Here is a 20,516-nt window from a genome sequence, read left to right as displayed (position 1 = left end):
ACAAACGGACCACTGGATGTTGGCAATTTACTGTAGTTTAGCCTTAGGTTACAATAAACAGCTATAACTGATACAATTGTAAAATATACAGATCCAACTTACATACAAATTCAACTTAAGAACAAACCTACAGACCCCATCTTGTACGTAACCCGGGGACTGCCTGTACTGTGTTTGGTCCATGAAATCTAGCCAGTTCATGGTCCATGAAGCGTAAGCCTATGTTTTAGCCCCAATGTTGCCTAATTGGTTCAGCCAGTGGTAGACTCCTATGATGAGAATAACATCTAGTAGTAAATATATTCATATTTCTAGGAGTAAGAACAAAAATAATACGCAATAAATACACAATAAGTTATAGTTATAATAACAGATGATCCAGAGTAATTTCTTTTTTTATGGAGTATAAAAACCTAAATTTGATATAAATGTGTAGTACAGCGCTTCCAAAAAGTTATCAAAAAGCCATCATATAATACTCACAAACCATTTGACCCCTATTTATAGGGAGCTGCCTCTCCAGAAGGGGGATATCGTCTATATTTACAAGCAGATAGATCAGAACTGGTTTGAAGGAGAGCACCATGGAAGGACAGGAATCTTCCCTATATCTTATATTGAGGCAAGTCCATTCCAATACATGATTCACATGCCAATATTCTTTGACGTTTTCTTATATTATAACTTCTTTATTTCAGATACTGCCACAAACCGAGAAAGTACAGCCACAGAAACCTCCACCGGTGCAAGTTCTGGAATATGGAGAAGCTGTCGCCAAGTTTAACTTTCATGGAGATACTGTGGTGGAAATGTCCTTCAAAAAGGTAGTGGATGGAAACCTAATTTGATAAAACTAAACAGTTGGGTGGAAAGATTGGGAAATTTATAGTGAAAATTCCAATGGACAGATTGTTTGCTGGACATAATTTGGAATTCTGCACCAGGCTAGCAGAACTCCATGTCAATAAGTTATTCCCTTTCCATGGCTTGTTTTGAAGTATTTAAAGGTTGGTGATTGGCTAGGTATCCATTTTTTTTGGAATTGTCGGGTACTTGTTTCTCTAAACCATTGATGTATTGTGCTTTTTCATAACTTTATACGATTTGGAACCAATGTGGGGGATATAAAGCAAAGATCTGGCATCTCATTGAAACAATAAGGTCCATGCATTCTTGGCCTGTACTTGGAGTACAGAGGTGAAGCCTAAAAAAGTTTCCATTTGGAAGAGATTATGGCTTAGCTTTTATACTTAGTCCTTTTGAATGTATTAGACATTGAGGTAATGGGCATCTACCTTTCTGGAGAAGAGCAAATTTGCGTACGTTTCCATGGAGCATTGTGTCATCATCAGGGAGAAATGATGCAATAAATTACCATACAATGAACAATATATCTGTACCTCATATGCTTTGAACTGGGTGTACAAGTGGGGAGGGGCAGGATCTTGGGTATTTTCTGCACCACTTAGTTGATATGGAAATTGAAGCTTTCTTTCTTTTAACTCATCAGCTAGACATTCCTGTCCATGAAATGGCCACAGATGGAGGGTCATGTGATCTCTGTCCATGAACAATTGCCCTGCCAGGAACTTATGATAGTATTCATGAACATAAGATCGTGGTCGTGGCAGGGCGATTGTTCATGGACAGATAGGGATCACATGACCTCCATCTGCAGCCATTTTATGGACAGGTATGTCTACTTCCTGATCCTCATCAGCCAGAGTTCTCCTTACGGAGACTGTCATTTAAGGCCACCATGTAGATGTGTGGAGTCTTATAGCCTTGGATTCTCCACTATGGGATTCTGGGAAAATATGCCAAGTTTTCCAGGCTGGATGGGATAAGAAAAACCACACCTCTTTTAGCCACCTAGTAGCTGGCTGATGAGGAAAAAGAGGCTTCACTTTACATATCAAGAAAGTGGTGCCGAACTTTTAATATTGTGTATAGTAGTAATTTACCCAATATCCTGCCCTCCCCCTACCCCCATGTACACACATATTAAAAGAAAGTTGCGGTAAAGTGGCCAACCCCTTTATATTCTCTCATCATAATGTCATTTTTTGCATCAGGGTCCCATTAGTTATCCTAATAATGACTTCATACAGTTCCTTCAGCATTTCTTAAAAGTTGATACTTTGTTTTAACTTTGCAGGGTGAAAGGATAACATTGATCCGCAGGGTGGATGAAAATTGGTATGAAGGGAAGATATCTGGAACTAACCGTCAAGGTATATTTCCAGTGACTTATGTAGATGTCCTGAAGAGGCCACGTGTAAAGAATGCACCTGATTATATGGATCTGCCATATTCATACTCTCCAAACAGAAGCACAAGTGCTTCCCCTCAGGTATGTATCATTATCTGCAGTGAGAATATCAGAGTGCATCAAATATTACATCTTTTCCAGTTGTTGATTTAGATATATTTTCAGCACTGGGTCAACATTATAAGTAGTTACAATGGGTACGGAAAGTATTGAGACCCCCCTTTAAATTTTTCATTGTTTTATTGCAGCCAATTGATAAGACCAAAAAAGTTATTATTTTTTGCTCATTAATGTGCACTCTGCACCCCATCTTGTCAGAAAAACAGAAATGGAGATATTTATTACAAATTTATTAAACAAGAAAAACTGAAATATCACATGATCATAAGTATTTAGTCCCTTTGCTCAGTGTTGAGTAGAAGCACCTATGGAGCTGGTGCAGCCAGGAGTCTTCTTGGAAATGATGCAACAAGTTTTTCACACCTGGATTTGGAAATCCTCTGCCTCTTTCTTGCAAATCCTTTTCAGTTCCCTCAGATTGGATGGGTAATGTTGGTGGAAGCCATTTTCACATGTCTCCAGAGATGTTCAATTGGGTTTAGGTCAGGGCTCTGGTTGGGTCAGTCAGGAAAGGACACAGAGATGTTCTGAAGCCTCTGCTTTGATATTTTAGCTTTGTGCTTAGGGTCATTGTCTTGTTGGAAGGTGAACTTTCAGCCCAGTCGGAGGTCTGGAGCACTCAAGAAGACAATTTCATCCAGGATATCTCTGTACTTGGCCGCATCATCTTTCCTTCAATTGCAACCAGCCATCCTGTCCCTGAAAAACACCCCCATAGCATGATGCTGCCACCACCATGTTTCACTGTTGGGATTGTATTTGGCAGGTGATGAGTAGTGCCTGGTTTTCTCCATGGTTACCACTTTGAATTAATACTATAAGGTTCAATGTTCTTCTTTTTTTTTTTTTACAAACTGTATGTGGCTTTCATATGTCTTGGACTGAGGTGAGGCTTCTGTCAGCACACTCTGCCATAAAGCCCTGACTGGTGGAGGACTGCATTGACTTTGTGGAACTATCTCCCTATTGCATCTCTTGAGCTCAGCCACAGTGATCCTGGGGTTCTTCTTTACCTCTCTCACAAGGCTTTTCTCCCATGATGGCTTAATTTGGCTGGACGGCCAGGTCGAGAAAGAGTTGTGGTCCTCCCAAATTTCTTCTTTTTTAAGGATTATAGAGACCATTGTGCTCTTGGGAACCTTGAGTGCTGCAGAAATTCTTGTGTGACCTTGGCCTGATCAGTGTCTTGCTACAATCCTGTCTCTGAGCTCCTTGGGCAGTTCCTTAGACCTAATGATTCTCATGTGCCGTGACATGCACAGGTGTGTGCCTATCGGACTCTAATAAAGAAGTAGAACCATCTCAAGGAGGATCAGAAGGAAATTGGCAGGTTGTGAGTTAAATATGTGTGCCACAGCAAAGGGTCTGAATACTTATGACCATGTGATCTTTCAGCTTTTCTTGTTTAACAAATTAGCAAAAATATCTACATTTCTGGGCTTTTTTTTCTGTCAATATGGAGAGCAGAGTGTATATTAAGGCGCAAAAAAAAGGAACTTTTTGGATCTTGTCAATTGGCTGCAATGAAACAAAGAATGAAAAATAATACTTTCTGTACCCACTATATATATTTGCTAGATTCAGTATGAGGGTGAGGGTTCTCATGGAAGTATACATGGTTTGTCTAAAAGAATAGCAGATAAACCTGTAGAGGGTATATTTTAGAGTATGTGCAGATATAGATTTATTTAGCCTACATAATTCCTTATTGGAAATTATCACTATGCAATTTATATGGGATATTACACAGTATTGTAATTATAATACCAATAAGGGGTGTGAACCCTGAGCCCAATGATGACTTAACTGTAATGTACAAAATACTGTACACAGAAGATTGTAGTCATATATTCCATCTGGTGGATGACCATGGCATTGCAGCTTATTCTTATTCTGTCTATTAGACTTTGATCTTTTGCTCATGGAAATTTGAGACCATTGAGACGTCTCCCAAGAAAGCAAGTGAAATCAATCATTTGTGATATATTTGTTTATCCTTTTTTTTCCCATTACATTCTTCCTCTTTTATGTTTTTTTTTTTCTTCTGTTTCTTTCCTTTTATTCTGTTAAGTCTCCTAGTTATGCCAGGCCACGCACCACTACACCACCTCATGCCTCTCGCAGAGCTTTCTCTCCAGAAGTGCAGGCTATCACATCTGAATGGATTTCACTCACAATGGGTGTTTCCCGTAATAGCGGATATACCTCGACCCCTCCACTTCCTCCATTACCCGACGCCATGCTTTGTACCATAGACTACATAACTCCATCAGCCGCTGCCAGCCCTACATTGTCTCTAACACCATCTGTCAGTCTCCACTATTGTAATGCCTCTGGTAGATCCACCCCAAACTCCGGCCTGTCTTCAGTGGCCACGTACCCCTCCAGGCCACAATCTTCTACTAGAATTAGTTATGTCATCTCTCCGCACAGCGATGAGAAGTTTGTGGCTTCAGCTTCCAGTTATGGAGGCTCTCCAGTGCAGATGGCTGCGCCTCGTGATATCTTGATCTCAGAGCTCACCGACGTCTTACGTAGTCAGCACACGTCCAAGAGTGATGCATGTTCAATAGAAAATGGTGAGCATGAGAACTGGAAAGCATCAAGTGATACTATAAGAGACCCACAGGCAATGCAATGTATGAAGAGAAGTGCAGGGCCACAGACTAAGACAAATCCCCATTCCTCTGATGAGTATTGTAAGGACCTTCTTAGCATCACTGATGTCCAGGAGGATTTGAAAAGATCTCAGGGCAGTCCCATGAAGGTACATGGCGCATGTGTGTGCTCTCCGCTCATGTGCATCAGAGTGAGGTTTCAGGTTTTGTGACTTTCTTTATAGTTCTATATGAATTGCTCTATATAACACATTATCTCTTCTACTAACCCTTAATTCTCACCTCCAGTAACCTCCAGTAATTTTACAACATTTAGAAGCCAATGTGTGTGTCTTGCCAACTAATTGTAGTGTTCATGTTGTGTTACAGCCCATTCACATTGATCATTTTATGTAAAACAAATTGTCATTATAAATAGCTATACATTTATACGAGTTATAATATCTAAATTATTGGGTCACACCATGCTGTAAAACATTTGCCTCCTAGTAGTCATGGGAGGGCAGAGGCTACTCGACTGACCCCATTATAGCCAAGCGCATTTCTGAATCTGGCAAGTCTGCCATGAAAAATGCAGATGTGAATAGAGACTATGGGGCACATTTACTTAACTGGTCCTGTCGCGATCCCCGATGCGTATGGTGCGAAGTCTGGTGCGATTCACCAACATCGTGCGCCCGAGTTCCTGCATCCGTTGCTTCCCCGCCGAAGTCCGCCGGAGTTCAACCTTCTTCCTGGTGCTTGTAAGTGCTTGTCTTGCAACACAATTTGAAATGCTAAATCCCGCACGTAGTCCGAATGCGCCGGGTTGTCCGACGGCCAGCCCCTGATTTGTGTCGCGTGAAAGCTGGCGCCGATGCACCAAAATCCTATCGCGTGCGACACAATCCCCGGCGCGATGTGGCGTAACACGGAAATCGATAGAATATCCAACCAAAGTGCGGCCGCAGGACTCTTAGTAAATGAGCCCCTATATTTTAACTTTGGGCTGGCTCCACATCAGAGTTGTGGGCAGCTACTCTTCAATGTACCTTTCTTTGCAATGCAAATAGTAAAAGTGATTTTGACACAAAATCTCACCGAATTTTGGTCAATTCTTGATGTGTAAAAAATTGGGCAAAGCTACTGTTGATTTTCCATATTGTGACCTTAGCGCTTGTAGTCCCAGCCCTTTGGTACAGCACTTAATATTTATCTCTCGTATCAAACATGGAGAAATAGGACTGTGAATAAATGGTTATACAAAATGCGGGAAAATGTCTCATTTTATACAATTGGGTTAAAGAAGCAACAATCCAATTTTTTTTCTGAAAAGTCACTTTGAATGCGGCCTAACACTATAACCGTAGAAGGTCACCTTTTGTCTTGGCTCAATGGAAACAATGAGGCGACCCAAGTGTCCAAAAACACTAGTTATCCATGAACCGAATGTCTCCGTTGTGCATAGACGTTGGTGCACCTTATTGTGCTTGTTTTTTTCATAACATATAAAGGTGACTTGCACTATAAAATCTATCTGACAAGCTTTCTCTCCTTTGAAGACCACAGACACAATGCCACTCTCTTCATCTGTCTATCCTTCTGCACTGTCCTCCTGTCCTGTCACAAATCAGCCACCTCCCAGAACTAGAGGCAGGGTCAGTGTGTCACAGGTAATGGATTTGTGTAGCTTGCTGCTTGAATATCATAAGACACCTGCTCACAAGCTGCATGCGCTCCCTTGTAACCGCTATCGGCATGAACAACCCTGAAGACTGGCGCAAGCAGAGGGTCTCATGCTGATCTACATACTAATATAATATCCGGAACATGAAGGATGTTAACATTATGTTCTAGAGGAGACTTTGTCTAACAGTGAACCTCCATAGGCTAGACCAGTGATGGTGAACCTTCTAGAGCCTCAGTGCCCAAACTTCAAACAAAAGCCACTTATTTATTGCAAAGTGCCAACACAGCAATTTAAGCAGTAATTTATTTCTCCTTGTTCATTGACAACTTTCAATCAGATTCTTTGAGTTCTGTCTGGTGAACTTCATTCTGGGGTGATGGCCTGAGTGCCCACAGAGTGCCGCCTCTGGCACCGGTGCCATAGGTTCACCACCAGTGGGCTAGACCAACGAATTGGAAATGAAATCTGTAGGATTGTGGGGATAGAAATGGCCTGGGAGACCTTCACCTGCTGACGGGTTAAAGGTGAAGGCTACAGTCCTAAAGATCTCTTGGTTTTGTTTGTATTCTTATCTTCAATGCATCCTTGAGATACAGTGACTGAATGCTCATTGGACATTTCAGTTTGTATGAATCTCAGAATTTGTTTAAATCTTAGAATCGCATTGTTCAGACAAATGACCGACCCATCGTCAAGGTTTTTAAAAATGTCCTATTCCGGAAAGTCTAGAAGTAGATAGATAATGTGTATGGGAGTTTTTAAGGTGCTTGAACCTTTGTGCCCATAATAGATAAGCCAATGTGATGTATCTGCAAATATATCAGGAGTATCTGATATGTAAAGGGTATAGGCAGCATTAGGGGAGCCTGACATGTTTGCTTCTATAAAAAATTGCTCAAATTATGAAGTTCCTCTGTTTTCGCTTCTACAGATTGATGAGAAACACCATCTGAATGTATAATCTAAGGAATTGTATTTCTTAAAGTTATTGATTTGTAAAGCACTACGTAATTTGATGGCGCTATATAAATAAAGATTATTATTATTATTATTATTATTATATATTAGTTTGTTTTAAAAGCATAAGAATGTATTATGATTTTATGCTATATTTTTTAGATAATTGAATGCTACATTTTCAAATGAAGGTCAATCTACCATATAAATCCAGTATAATAACCCTGGGGCACTTACTAATAGATCCAGGCACCGGGACTGCAGTAATCTTCTTTTATCTGTTATCCATGGCTTCCTTCTGAAATCAACTTTTTAAATTATGTTAATATGCCAGGCTGGCTCTGGGAAATGTTACCAGATCCCCTCCATGCTCTGGCTTCACAGACTGTTACACTGTTCAGGAGCACTTTCCCCCTCTCCTACTGTGTGACATTACATTAGGCACAGAAGGAAGAATAACTGAGGGAGGTGGGACCCCCTCTGGAGCCCTACAGGCTAATTTGCATAATTTAAAAGCTGATTTTAGAAAGGAGGCCATTGATTTTGATGGTAGATTTCCTTTAAATATTTCTTGAGTTTCTACAATTACAAAAAAAAAAAAAAAAATAGACAGCAATATAATTACAAAAGGAATACGTACCCCTAGTATGCTGTAATCTCGTAGATGTCAAATTGTTATAAAAATCCAAGACATGACAAATGCACAAATTAAACAATATACAAATTAAACAAAACCACAAAAAAGAAAGGGGGCATCATTTCATGATATACCTTAGCTTGTTCTTCTGTAACACTGTAACAGCTTCCACATGTGGCTGCTATTGGACTTCCGGGAGTGTTTATTTTTATTGGTTGTAATGATCATTAGAATACAACATTTACCGTATATACTCGAGTATAAGCCGACCCAAGTATAAGCCGAGGCCCCTAATTTTACCACAAAAACCTGGTAGAGCCTAGGTAAAAACTAGGCTTATACTCGAGTATATATGGTCCTTCTTCTTGTACTTCAGTTCCCTTTACGTAGAGTTGTACCATACATAATGAACAATGTGTCATTTTGTGGATCTAAAATATTCCATAATCTACATCGATAGACGGGATGTCAAAGTCAGAACGTGGCAGTTTAAGATCAAATATACAAGTCTCAATATCCAGCTACTGATTATATATGCTAGTTGTTTGTTGAGACTTATTCATGTATCATTGAATGCAATGGTGAAATTCTTTTTATAGTGGGCTGAGTGGGGGATCTGGACTTTTTTATTATTTGGTCGTATTTAAGTGGTATATTATTTTACTTATATTCCATGTCTTGTGTATACTGTAGACATATATGTTACTTCTGGAATAACCCAGTAATAACCCCCAGCAGTAAGCAATCTTCTCTACTCTCAGCTTCAGCTATTGCTGTACCTTGTTAATTAGTGTCATCCTGGGGTTACCAGGAAATCCTTACAGTAAAGTGATATTCCACAACCTGATCGTATATTTTTGCTATGTTGGACATGAGAGCCCTTGCTTAGTGTTATGTATTGGTCATCCTCCTGTTGTACATGATGTTCTTGCATGCATAGAGTGGTTGCTGTGCGATTTGTGTGGCTTCTGGCGAACGCTGGGCGATGACATGATCTATGTATTGTGCATTCATTTTCCATCTCATTCTCATTGCATCTTTTGTCCTTTTACACCATCTCATTAGCCCTGCAGATCTGACGGTGAACAAACCGCACCGACACCTAAAAGTCCTGTAAGACTTACAGACTCCCCGGTTAATACCATGAACTCAAATTCTATTGTGGTAAGGCCAAGAAAATTACATTTATGTTCCCAATTTAAAGCTATTGTTAAGGCAATACTGTTACTTCTTACTACTTCTTACTACAGGTTTAAGAATTTTCCTGACATATTTCAATTTTTTGGATACAATCAGGGCACAATATATACTGAAATATAGATTCCCACGTACTTGGGATTGCTCTGCTAAGTGTTATATGTTTATAGAGCTTCACGAGCTTATATTAGTACATATATATCATTGTCATTTATTTTGTTATAGGGGATGAGGTATTCTGTATCTTTTTTGATGCTATTTGCTCCATATAGATTTTATACAGTACTTCAGCCGGTGTTCTCCGTAAGAATCTGCCCATTGTTGTAATGCATCTCAAATATTCATTTATAGGAAACTTGTCACATGGAACTATCTGCAGGCAGCATGTTATAGAGCAGGGAAGCTGAAAAGATTACATAGTGTTGAATCTGTATATAGTTTATTATACAGCAGCAGGGGCTGAGTAGATTGTATATAATATCCTATCTGCAGCCAGCATGTTATAGAGCAGGAGGATCTGGGGAGATTGTATGTAGTGTTCTATAGAGCTAGAGGAGCTGATCAGATTTTACATGGTGTCCTATCTGCAGCCAGCATGTTATAGAGCAGGAGGATCTGAGGAGATTGTATATAGTGTTCTATAGAGCTAGAGGAGCTGATCAGATTTTACATGGTATCCTATCTGCAGCCAGCATGTTATAGAGCAGGAGGATCTGAGAAGATTGTACATAGTGTCCTATAGAGCTGGAGGAGCTAATCAGATTTTACATGGTATCCTATCTGCAGCCAGCATGTTATAGAGCAGGAGGATCTGGGGAGATTGTATATAGTGTTCTATAGAGCTAGAGGAGCTAATCAGATTTTACATGGTATCCTATCTGCAGCCAGCATGTTATAGAGCAGGAGGATCTGGGGAGATTGTATATAGTGTTCTATAGAGCTAGAGGAGCTAATCAGATTTTACATGGTATCCTATCTGCAGCCAGCATGTTATAGAGCAGGAGGATCTGGGGAGATTGTATATAGTGTTCTATAGAGCTAGAGGAGCTGATCAGATTTTACATGGTATCCTATCTGCAGACAGAATATTATAGAGCAGAAGGAGATGAGCAGAGTGTATACTGTATCCTGTTTGCAGCCAGCATGTTATACAGCAGCAAGGGCAGAGCAGATTGTATATAGTGTCATATCTGTAAGCTGTATATTATAGAGCAGGAGGAGCTGAGCTTGTATATGGTTTTGTGTGGAAATATTCAGTGTATTATTGGGTAGAGAGAGTTGGTGAGTAATAGCATTCACCATGAGTGGAGGCAATACAGAGATATTCATCAGTCCAGTAGAGCAACTCGCTGGACTATGACCATCATGAACTTTTATATTACTCTACTAAACTCCTGACACGCTGTCTGCAGGTTGGAAAGGATTTTCTTTGTGACAGGTTTCCCATCAAGATTGAGTTACTTTTGTATTGTATACAAAATGCCATCCTACAACCCAAACATTTTATTCATACATCTGTCTCATGAGGATTACATTTGTGGCTACACATATGGTGCCTAGAAGTCACATTCTATAGTATTGAAGGTTATGTCATGAGGTCATCATCTATTTACTCCTAAATAAAACAGCAGACAAGCAGAACTTACCATATGAAGTCTACAGTGTCTTCTGCGATTCAATGCCAAGGACCAGTGATGTGGACTACGAGGTTCAAAATAAAGAAACTTCTTTTTCATGGAGAGTCAGACCATAGATTGTGGGTTTTTTTTTACATTTAATAGCTTGTGTCTGGTATAACATTCTCCACTTTAATCCAAGATATTGCAGGTTTCTGCACATGGCTCATTCTGCTTGTCTGCAGTGTATTTGCATTGTCTAAATCTTTGTTTTACATCACCATTTTTATGTCTTTACTGTTTTTGCATTTTGCTTCTTCCTTTAAATAATATTGGTTTATTCCTGACTCAAGATGATCCTCTGTCAAGTATAGTGTCTAAGAGGCATTGTGTGTGGTGCACTGGCTCACAAGTTACTAAAGGCTACTTGATACTTGTGTTGTCTAGTAAACCTCGTAGAGTTTTTCTTTGTCTTCTTCTGGATCAACACCGGATTATAGATTGGACTTGATGGACCTGTGCTTTTATCCCACCTCTTCTATAATACTATATTAGAGTGTTAACTATACTGTTAAGTCTTCACAGAATGAGTTTTAGATGAAGAGACACCTAAACTTATGGCTACAACAAATGATCTCTTGCCTGATATTAAAGGGGTTCTCAGACTATATTAAAAACCCAGCAGATGGGCTGGGGAGGGCTGTTAAAAAAAATTGACTTCCTCTGGTGCTCCAGGTCTCCAACACCGGCTCAGACCCTGTCAGAGCCGGGCTCCTGTTTGTTTAAAGGGACATGGCACCTGTTCCAGAGCTTGATACCGCACAGGGACAGGGGACAGTGAGCGTGCCAGGCCACCAGAAGTGCCGTTCCCCTTTAAACAAACACGGGCATGGCTCTGATGGGAGACCGGGAGCGCCAGAGGAGGTAAGTAAAGGTTTATCTTTTTTAACAGCCCTCCCCAGCCCACCTGTAGAGTTTTTAATATAGTCGGACAACCCCTCTAAGTGACCAGATTCTGTGAACCAGTACCAGCTCTGAAAATAATGGCCACTATGGTCACTCATTCCTTATGGACATTTAGTTCTACATTCTAGTTTAATACTGGGGCACAATGTTAACCAAATCTGACGAGTAAAATCACTGAAGAAATGAAATAACCAAAAGTATTAAACCAGGACCAAATATCGAGCCTAGCAAATATTGGCCTGATTTGGTATATGGCGTGTCATAAAGCCACAAAAACTTTTTCCCCTCCTTCAGCAGCCACTGGATTGGAAATGTCTTAGATTCAAACTATTGTGTGCCTTTCTGTGTCTCCCTGTAACCCGATTACCCATGCTAAATGTGTCCCTTATAATTTGCTTGATGACCACAGCAACCTCATCATACACTGAGCACAGGACCAGACCTCACAGAGTCTGAAAAGAGCTATGTGGTAAGAGATCCTTGGTGCGCCCGCTGCGGAGCGGCCACCGGTGCATTGATTTGACTCCCGTCTGTGTTAACACGTGTGTCTCTGTTTCTCGGTCCAAGTAATATTCTCTTTCCTGCTACGCCTGCACCTTGAATCCTAACTCACTGCAATATTGCATGACCGACATTTCTTTGCTAGATTAAGAGCATTTTCTAACAGCAACATGCTAACTGCATCAGGCTCTGCACTGTATCTACTGTATATCTGTACTAAATTCTCCCTTCTTCTGTATCTTGCCTGTTTCTCCATGCTTACCCTTGGGATACTTCTGCACTCCACTACATGGACTTATGGGATCTCCACTTCTCTTACATACTGGACTTGTCTGGAATGTCTCCATCTTTTTGCTGTCTCTTTTCTCTTGTTGACTGTCGGCAGGAAGCTGTCTGCAATGAGATTATAAGCATTGCAGAGAAATCAGTCCGTTACTGCAGTACTATCTCTCACCCCTTTGACTATCGACACAAAGTGTCTTCCTATGACAATAAACAATGTTTCATCATTTCCCAGCAACCTCAGGCTCAGCAGAGAAGGGACAGCTTAGAGAGGAGTCAGACGCCGCAAGATGCGTAAGTTTCCATCCATGTACTTGGTTTGTATCCTTTCTGATGTATAGATCTGTTATTACACTCATTTTACATACAATTCTATATGTAGCTCCAGATAACACTATGTGATATCATGGGAAGCAGCTATGTCTATTTTTCCAAATCTCCAAATTACAGCTCTTTTATCGGTGCTTTTTCAGGGGTAAAAAAATAGTGTCCTATCAGAAGGTAGCATGTTTTCAAGCACATTGGGGGTCATTTACTAAGGGCCCAATTTGCGTTTTCCCGACGTGTTACCCGAATATTTCCGATTTGCGCCGATTTCCCCTGAATTGCCCTGGGATTTTGGCACACTCGATCGGATTGTGGTGCAGCGACGCTGGCATACACGCGACGGAAATCGGGGGGCGTGGCCGAACGAAAACCCGACGGATTCTGAAAAACCGCCGCATTTAAAAAAAAAATCTGTCGCGGTGCTTGCACTTACCTTCACTCAGCCCGGCTGGGTGTACTCCAGTGCGTTCCGCTGCTTTTCAGCGCAGCACCACCACCTGGTGGACGGCGGAGGAACTACCATAATAAATCCCGGCCGGACCCGAATCCAGCGCAGAGAACGCGCCACTGGATCGCGAATGGACCGGGTAAGTAAATCTTCCCTCTTGATATGTAGTATCCTATCTGCAGGCAGCAGGTTATATAGCAGAATGAACACCGCAGATTGTACACACTGGACTTTCGTCAGGCAGCATGTTATAGAGCAGGAGGAGCTGAGCACATTGTACATAGTGTCCTATCTAAAGGCAGCATGGTATAGAGCAGGAGGAGCTGAACAGATTGTACATTGTGTCCTATCTAAAGGCCACTCTAGATTCAGCTCTATGGGTGCGCCAAGCATATATTCCTGGCTATCTTCATTGCTTCCATTGAGTTGAAGGGAGAGTGGCCAAGCATAGGCAGTACACTCTCCTTTCATCTTGGCTGCGGGAAGGAGACCAGATGACCCCATTCCTGAGATAGGTGCTGGTCCCAGAGATCGAATCCTGTGGATATAATGAGAAAACGCCCTTTACTGGTGATCAGATTTGTGCATTGTGAGCCAAAATCGGGTGCGGTTGAACCCACAAAACTGGTGCAAATCCTTCTATTTTACTTTGATTCTGTGAAGTCTGCACTACTGTTTTTGGCTCACAATAACTGATACAAAATGACTAATAAAAATAACGGAGATGTGAACTGGTCTTCCTATTTATTTATTTTTTTTGGTATTTTATTTGATTACATTTTATGTTCCACTGATAGATGACCTTAAACATAGTACTGAATTCCAGTGGGGCTGAATCATCTTCTACATTGGATATGTAATATTTCCGCAACAACAACAAAAAAATCTATGATGTCACCCTGCATGGGCTGACCTTTCACCTCTGTGTGGGATAGGAGATACCACTGGGAAGCAGTCGCTATGGCATGCCTTTTATTTAGCCTCATTGTTTCCATTACCTACGTGAGCACAGCAGGAATGTGTCTCAGTGAGTGGAAGAGATTAGAGGAAAGGCAGCCGGGAAATGCTGGATACTCGCACAGCTGCCTGGGGGTATGCGAGATTAGGGGCTTGTCAAACCATTATTCTCTACTGGAAAGTATATGAAATGCCTGGGTTATTTATGGTAGCCCTGTATTGTGTTACTGGTGGTCTTCCTATCGAACACATAAAACGTTCAGACACTCGGGTTACATCAGTCTGTAGTAACTGATCACATTACACCCTACCTCATATGTTTGCTAAAGGAGTTTTTAGATTTTCCGCTACTCAGACTTTTATGTCATCGAACCCTAGACAGAGGATGATCGTCAATCGCTGGTCAGCCGATCATCAAGGGTCATTATGGGCTCCCCACATTCAGATTCATTTAGGAAGTGTCAGTGCTGATGTTAATATTAGACCCCCCTCAGAAATGACATATAATATTTTGGGTAACCTGATGAGTAAATTGAGAATAGAGCAATCTATGGATCCCATGAATGGTGTGATTTTCTTTCTAGAATATGTGTAACATTGAATTACATGATCTTTTCCATTATCTGCCTTATTTGAAAGTTTCTGTTTGCTTCACATCCTAGGTTTACCTATCAGGCTTTGTACAGTTACTTACCCCAAAATGATGATGAGTTGGAGCTCAGAGAAGGAGATGTTGTTGATGTTATGGAGAAGTGTGATGATGGCTGGTTTGTAGGTAAGGTCACTCACATAGCATTAATATTATTTTCAATAATATTGGATTTTAGAGATGGAGGATACGATTAAATGTCTTTATCCCCTTTATCAGTAACAACACAAGCACTGATTGGCCCTGCCAGGTATGCATGTGTATCAGGGATTTGGAAGAGATGGGTATCTCAGTTTAGGGATGGGAGCATTTTCATTTATATATTGGGGCAAATTTACTTACCTGGTACTGTCACGATCCCTGATTTGGACGGTCCGACGAGGATGAAGTCCGGCGCGATTCAGGAAGATATCAGTAGATAACAGACAGTCACACTGTTCCCCTTGTCTGTATTTTCCTCCAAAATCTTGTCATGTGGGGACACCCGCTCCTTGCTTTATACTACAGTGACTGTATCCTCCATTGGAAATTAAGTCATGCGCTATATTAAATATATTCACATTCCCAGCATTGTATAAGCATCTAATGTCTGCTTTATCAGGGGTTAAAATGTCTGCTCACCCTCCCCTCTCCGTAAGGGCTGTACTGCCGGACCATTCTTGCGTCGATAGACAGAGCACGCACTTTTTTTCTGGTGACTGCGTGGTATGGTGACGCACGTAGTGCTCAACATATCCTGGCGTGCATACAGCTATCATACGGCCGCCATATACGGTTATGGTCAAGGGGCCTAAGGCATGAAGCTTGGTCCCACATGTTTATTTCTATATGCATTTTTCTGGAAGTTCTCTGAACTGGACTCGGATGAGATCAAGGGGCAGATTTTTGTTGGGCATTTTCTCCATGACCCTGTTGAAGTAAGAAGAGTGGTTAAATTGTCAACATACATGTAATGATTTTCTTTCATCCTTCCACAGGTACATCCAGAAGAACAAAGATGTTCGGCACATTTCCGGGCAATTATGTTAAATCGGTGTTTTACTGAGAATCCAGAACACGGCTACAGAGTACTAAAGCTGCTTGGTATTATGCTACATGAAGGCCGTTGCTGAATGTATTAACTATGTGGTTCTACACAAAGAGGTTTACATGTGACAGTACTGCCGAGAAGTACTAATATCTAACAGAAGGCAACAGAAGGGTTAATCGGCCACTGAAGAGTACTTTGCCTTATGGTTTTTTCACTAAAGCAGAAAATCTATCATTTGATACTTATCTTGTACTGAAAGTGTACCTGTCTTCTACACGTAGTGCGGGCAGCCATTTTATAAATGGAAAAGTTTTTATTTTTCTCTATGATCCTCTATTTCAGTAAACTGATAAGCGCCAGCCTACAGAATGGTTGCTCAAGGCCACCATAGTTTTATTTTCTTAAACAATGTGCAATTGCAATCACTTCTATGAAAGAAAAAATGTATATTTTGCTTATATCTTTTTTAGTATCACATAGTAGGAGATACATTGTATCTCAGAGTTGCTACAGATGTACACATGCCATCAGGCAATGCTTTGCTACTACACCACCAGGGCTCCTACATGGGAAGATATGGATAGAGGGGTCACACATTTCAGCACCGCAGAATCAGTAGAAGTTGTATCGTTGGACCCATATTTTACAAAAATGTCCAATTAAATCAAGAGGATGAGCAATGGACATTTCACTTCTGTTCCATAGTCATCATGATGGTGGGAATCACTATTTTTCGGTCATTGGAGCAGCAAGTAGATGATTTGGTCATCGTTACATTCTATGTTATAGGAGACCGAGTTACCAGGCTGTAGGTGGGTGTTCATGTTTAAAAGAAACATCTACTACCCCAAGTTCCCAAACTTTTTCGTTCTTGGATGTGAGACAAACATTCGTATTACATATTGAGTCCAAGTATATAGACAGTGAGAAACTTAGGTATTGCAGAAGGTTAGTCATGTAGATAGAGGCCAGATGTTCTAGAGATTCTTCAGACTCACTATTTAGTGTCTGTATGCATTATACAAGTTCAGGAGATGGGCCCAAAACTTTGGATGGAAAGATGTTTGGATCACGCTGGATTTCTCCATCTTGGAATAGTCTACAATAGTATGTGCATGTTGTGATTACTGGAGCATGTCTAATCCTTACTTTACATATGCGTCTTGCCTAAACTGGTGATTGGGTTGGTAAGATATTAGATCTATAGCTGTTGTACAAGGTGTACTAGCATTCGGTACATCCAGTATATACCTTGTGGCGAATGCATTTAAAGGAAACCTACCACTCCGGATAGGGCTGATAAGCAGCACATGCCGTGCAGCATCTCAGGGTGAGCTGGTGCATGGCATGTGCTGCTTATAAGCCCTATCCGAAGTGGTAGGTTTCCTTTAAGCTCTCCCTTAGGCCCCTTACATACTGGTGAGTGTGATGCGTCGTGTACTGGCTGCAATGATCGGCCTGAGCGCTGCCATTCAGAACAGAACTGATCTGCTGAGTTCGGTTCCGGTTGATCGGTGACCGGGCCGGACGTTCCAGCCAGCACATTCTACGAGTGTAATACAAGCTGCACACATCACACCCACTAAGGGTGTAAGGCGCCTTAGGCATGTTATATTGTAGCTGTTTTGCCTTTTATAGTTATTGCAACATTCAATGGATACCATATATATTCCAGCAATATCCCTTCTGGTTTTACTAGAGAGTCTCTCTACAGTATTTTTAGTTGGTCTGGATGGTGTAGCAAGGGGAATATCATTTTTTTGGTGCCCGGCGGGTGCTAATTCAAATTTTCCATTGTAGGTGTACAGATCACACAGAGTATAGCTGGGGATTCTACATTTGTAAGAACATTTGGTCCGTATTTAGAGTGTTGTCTCTGACTTTTTTTAATACAGCCTTTTTTCAATATAAAATACCTAAGTGTTCTAGAGAGCGCTGGGAACACTGACAAGCACCCACTTACCTCCGGTGCATCTATACCTATAGGAGTGAACCCCGCTGCTACATTCCTCGTGTTCATCTCATTATGGTAAAACTAAAATCAAGACCACCAAATATCTGACGCATTTTTCTTTATCACATATAATTGGAATCCCTACCATTCCATGTCTACCATATCAAGGAACAATACCAGCTACTAAAGCCACCTACCGGCAGTCTTGTAGCTTGCTATAAATGGTCAGTATTTAGTATTAAGTATAACACTGGCTGCCTCTATGGCGTGTAGAGCACAGGTACACTTTCAGCTTACTGTCCATTGTACTAGAATGAGTTGAAGAATGTGAACATGATCATATCTTGCCATCTCCCAATTTGTCATTGTCTAGGAGACTTTTTTATTATATGATACAGAGACTCTGAATCAAACATAAGGAGTTCTCCTAAACTACACACTTTACAAGAAGCTACAATGTTGTACTTACTGCCCACAGGTTTTACTTTACAGGTGTCCAAACCAAGAGATGCATTTACAATCCTGCAGATTTCGGAGCTAAATTTGCCCTGTATGCTGTATTCCTGTATTCAATGACTGCATATAGGGTAGTGATGAGTGGATCCGAAGTGTATTTTTGGGTTTGGTGTTCCTGTGTGTTCCTCCCGACCAGGACATATTACCAGATTGATTAGTTGTTAGAGGTGTTAATTTGCTGGATTGGTAGCTAATCCAGGAAATATGTCCTGGTCGGGAGGAACGCACATGAACACCAAACCCAAAAATACACTTCGGATCCACTCATCTCTACGTATGGGTTGTTGTACTGGTTAAGTGAATGAGATGTTACCATTGAAATTTACAGGTTTTGCTGCATGATTTTGCTCTGCAAATTTACGCTAAATTCTGCGTCACCTCTGCAGCAAATCGGTATTTAACATAGAATTTGCAGCAAATACACTGCTCTATGTATAGATGTAAGACAAGTAAAACAATGTATGTTATTATATACTGTATAATGATGTCCGCATCTAGAGTATAGATGTAACATGAGATGACAGGTTCCGGTTTAGAAAGTCCAGAGAAGTTAGGCAGTTCTGCCATGTCGGCTTTCGTGATGCTGTCACATACTGTACACACATATAAAAAGTTTTTGGACAAGTGAAGCTACACTGTAGGTTTGCACCTTGCAGTTCTAGAATGTCCTTTTGTCATATTAAGGTATATTTAATAATGTAAGATGAGTATTTTTTTGCTGGCGCTTTTCTACCGATTTATTAACAAAGCTATGTTGGCATGACTAGCAATATGTTTTGATAAATATACATAAATATATATATATTATCTGTGTTCCTAGTACTAAAGATTATTTTTTTTGCCATGTTACGTACACATCAAATTGGTTTCTAAGAGGTTAGCGACTGTAAATATGTATATTTGACTTTGTAAAGAACATGTACGTTATCTTGTATAGAAACAAAAAAAAAAAAAACTAATTTTAATTTAAGAGAATTGACTGAAGAGGAAAAATTCAGCAGCTGGAACACGGGAGGCGCTACTTTATTATTATTATTATTTTTTTTTTTGAAGTTTTTAATTTAAATGAAGGAGATTTGTTATAACTTCACCGTATGAGCCTGATTCATAAGAACTAGTGGGGACAAAAAGTGAGGCAGCCAATCAGGTCACTGCTTCTGATGTCTGATTGGTTGCCTTAGGCCACACCTCTGTTTTTTTTTCTCTGCATTAGTTTTTATACATGAGGCCCAGTGTGTTTAGCACAAAATATCTATTACATGATTAAGACAAGACACTGACCACCTTTTTAAGAAAAACTTTTCATTGTTTTATTAATATTTTATTCCTGCAGATGCATTTATGCCACAGTATTTCTAACTATGTTAAGAATCGGGAACCACACTGTAACGTTAGTCATTACCTATTGGGCTCTATAGGCGAAAAACACATACATCTTTATAGAGTGACCACTTTGCTCCTCACTTTAACATATGTTGTGTTGTTTTCTTATTGCAGTGCATTATATTTTGAATCATAATAAAAAGCATTCAATACGTCTTGTCCCTTGTTGTTTACGATGTGATGGTTAACCAAAGATGACACTGGTGCCCGATTATCAAATAAGACAGATTAGCCATGAGATGTAAAAAAAAAAGTTTTTTTTAAAAAACACAAGCAAATGAATACATTAACAGCGCTGAAAGTGTTGAATAGGCCTTATGTCAGAATGATTCATTAATAACTGAATTATAGTTTCCCCATTCATTTATAAGATGCTAATTTAAAGGTAAAAAAACAATATGGCCGCATTTCTCGTCA

General features: G+C 40.4%; 1 protein-coding gene across 39 annotated transcripts in view; it reads left to right on the top strand.

The window, feature by feature from the left end:
• The window catches only part of SORBS1 (sorbin and SH3 domain containing 1), a 247,761-nt gene extending 227,510 nt beyond the window's left edge, over positions 1-20,251 (top strand). For 31 of the 39 annotated variants that reach the window (XM_072130585.1, XM_072130583.1, XM_072130584.1 and 28 more), the window contains 10 exons: positions 508-622; positions 699-824; positions 2,159-2,353; positions 4,464-5,159; positions 6,552-6,662; positions 9,339-9,437; positions 12,462-12,521; positions 12,939-13,129; positions 15,230-15,342; positions 16,194-20,251. In XM_072130585.1, the coding sequence (XP_071986686.1) occupies positions 508-622; positions 699-824; positions 2,159-2,353; positions 4,464-5,159; positions 6,552-6,662; positions 9,339-9,437; positions 12,462-12,521; positions 12,939-13,129; positions 15,230-15,342; positions 16,194-16,261 (1,774 nt within the window). In that variant the 3' untranslated portion in view covers positions 16,262-20,251. The remainder of the gene's footprint in view (positions 1-507; positions 623-698; positions 825-2,158; positions 2,354-4,463; positions 5,160-6,551; positions 6,663-9,338; positions 9,438-12,461; positions 12,522-12,938; positions 13,130-15,229; positions 15,343-16,193) is intronic. The other 8 variants (XM_072130608.1, XM_072130589.1, XM_072130610.1 and 5 more) reach the window with 5 other exon arrangements.
• The last annotated feature ends 265 nt before the right edge of the window (positions 20,252-20,516 follow it).

This window comes from Engystomops pustulosus, chromosome 11 (assembly GCF_040894005.1).
Source record: "Engystomops pustulosus chromosome 11, aEngPut4.maternal, whole genome shotgun sequence".
In the NCBI taxonomy this organism is placed as follows: Eukaryota; Metazoa; Chordata; class Amphibia; order Anura; family Leptodactylidae; genus Engystomops; species Engystomops pustulosus.
This window is presented reverse-complemented; position numbering and strand designations above follow the sequence as displayed.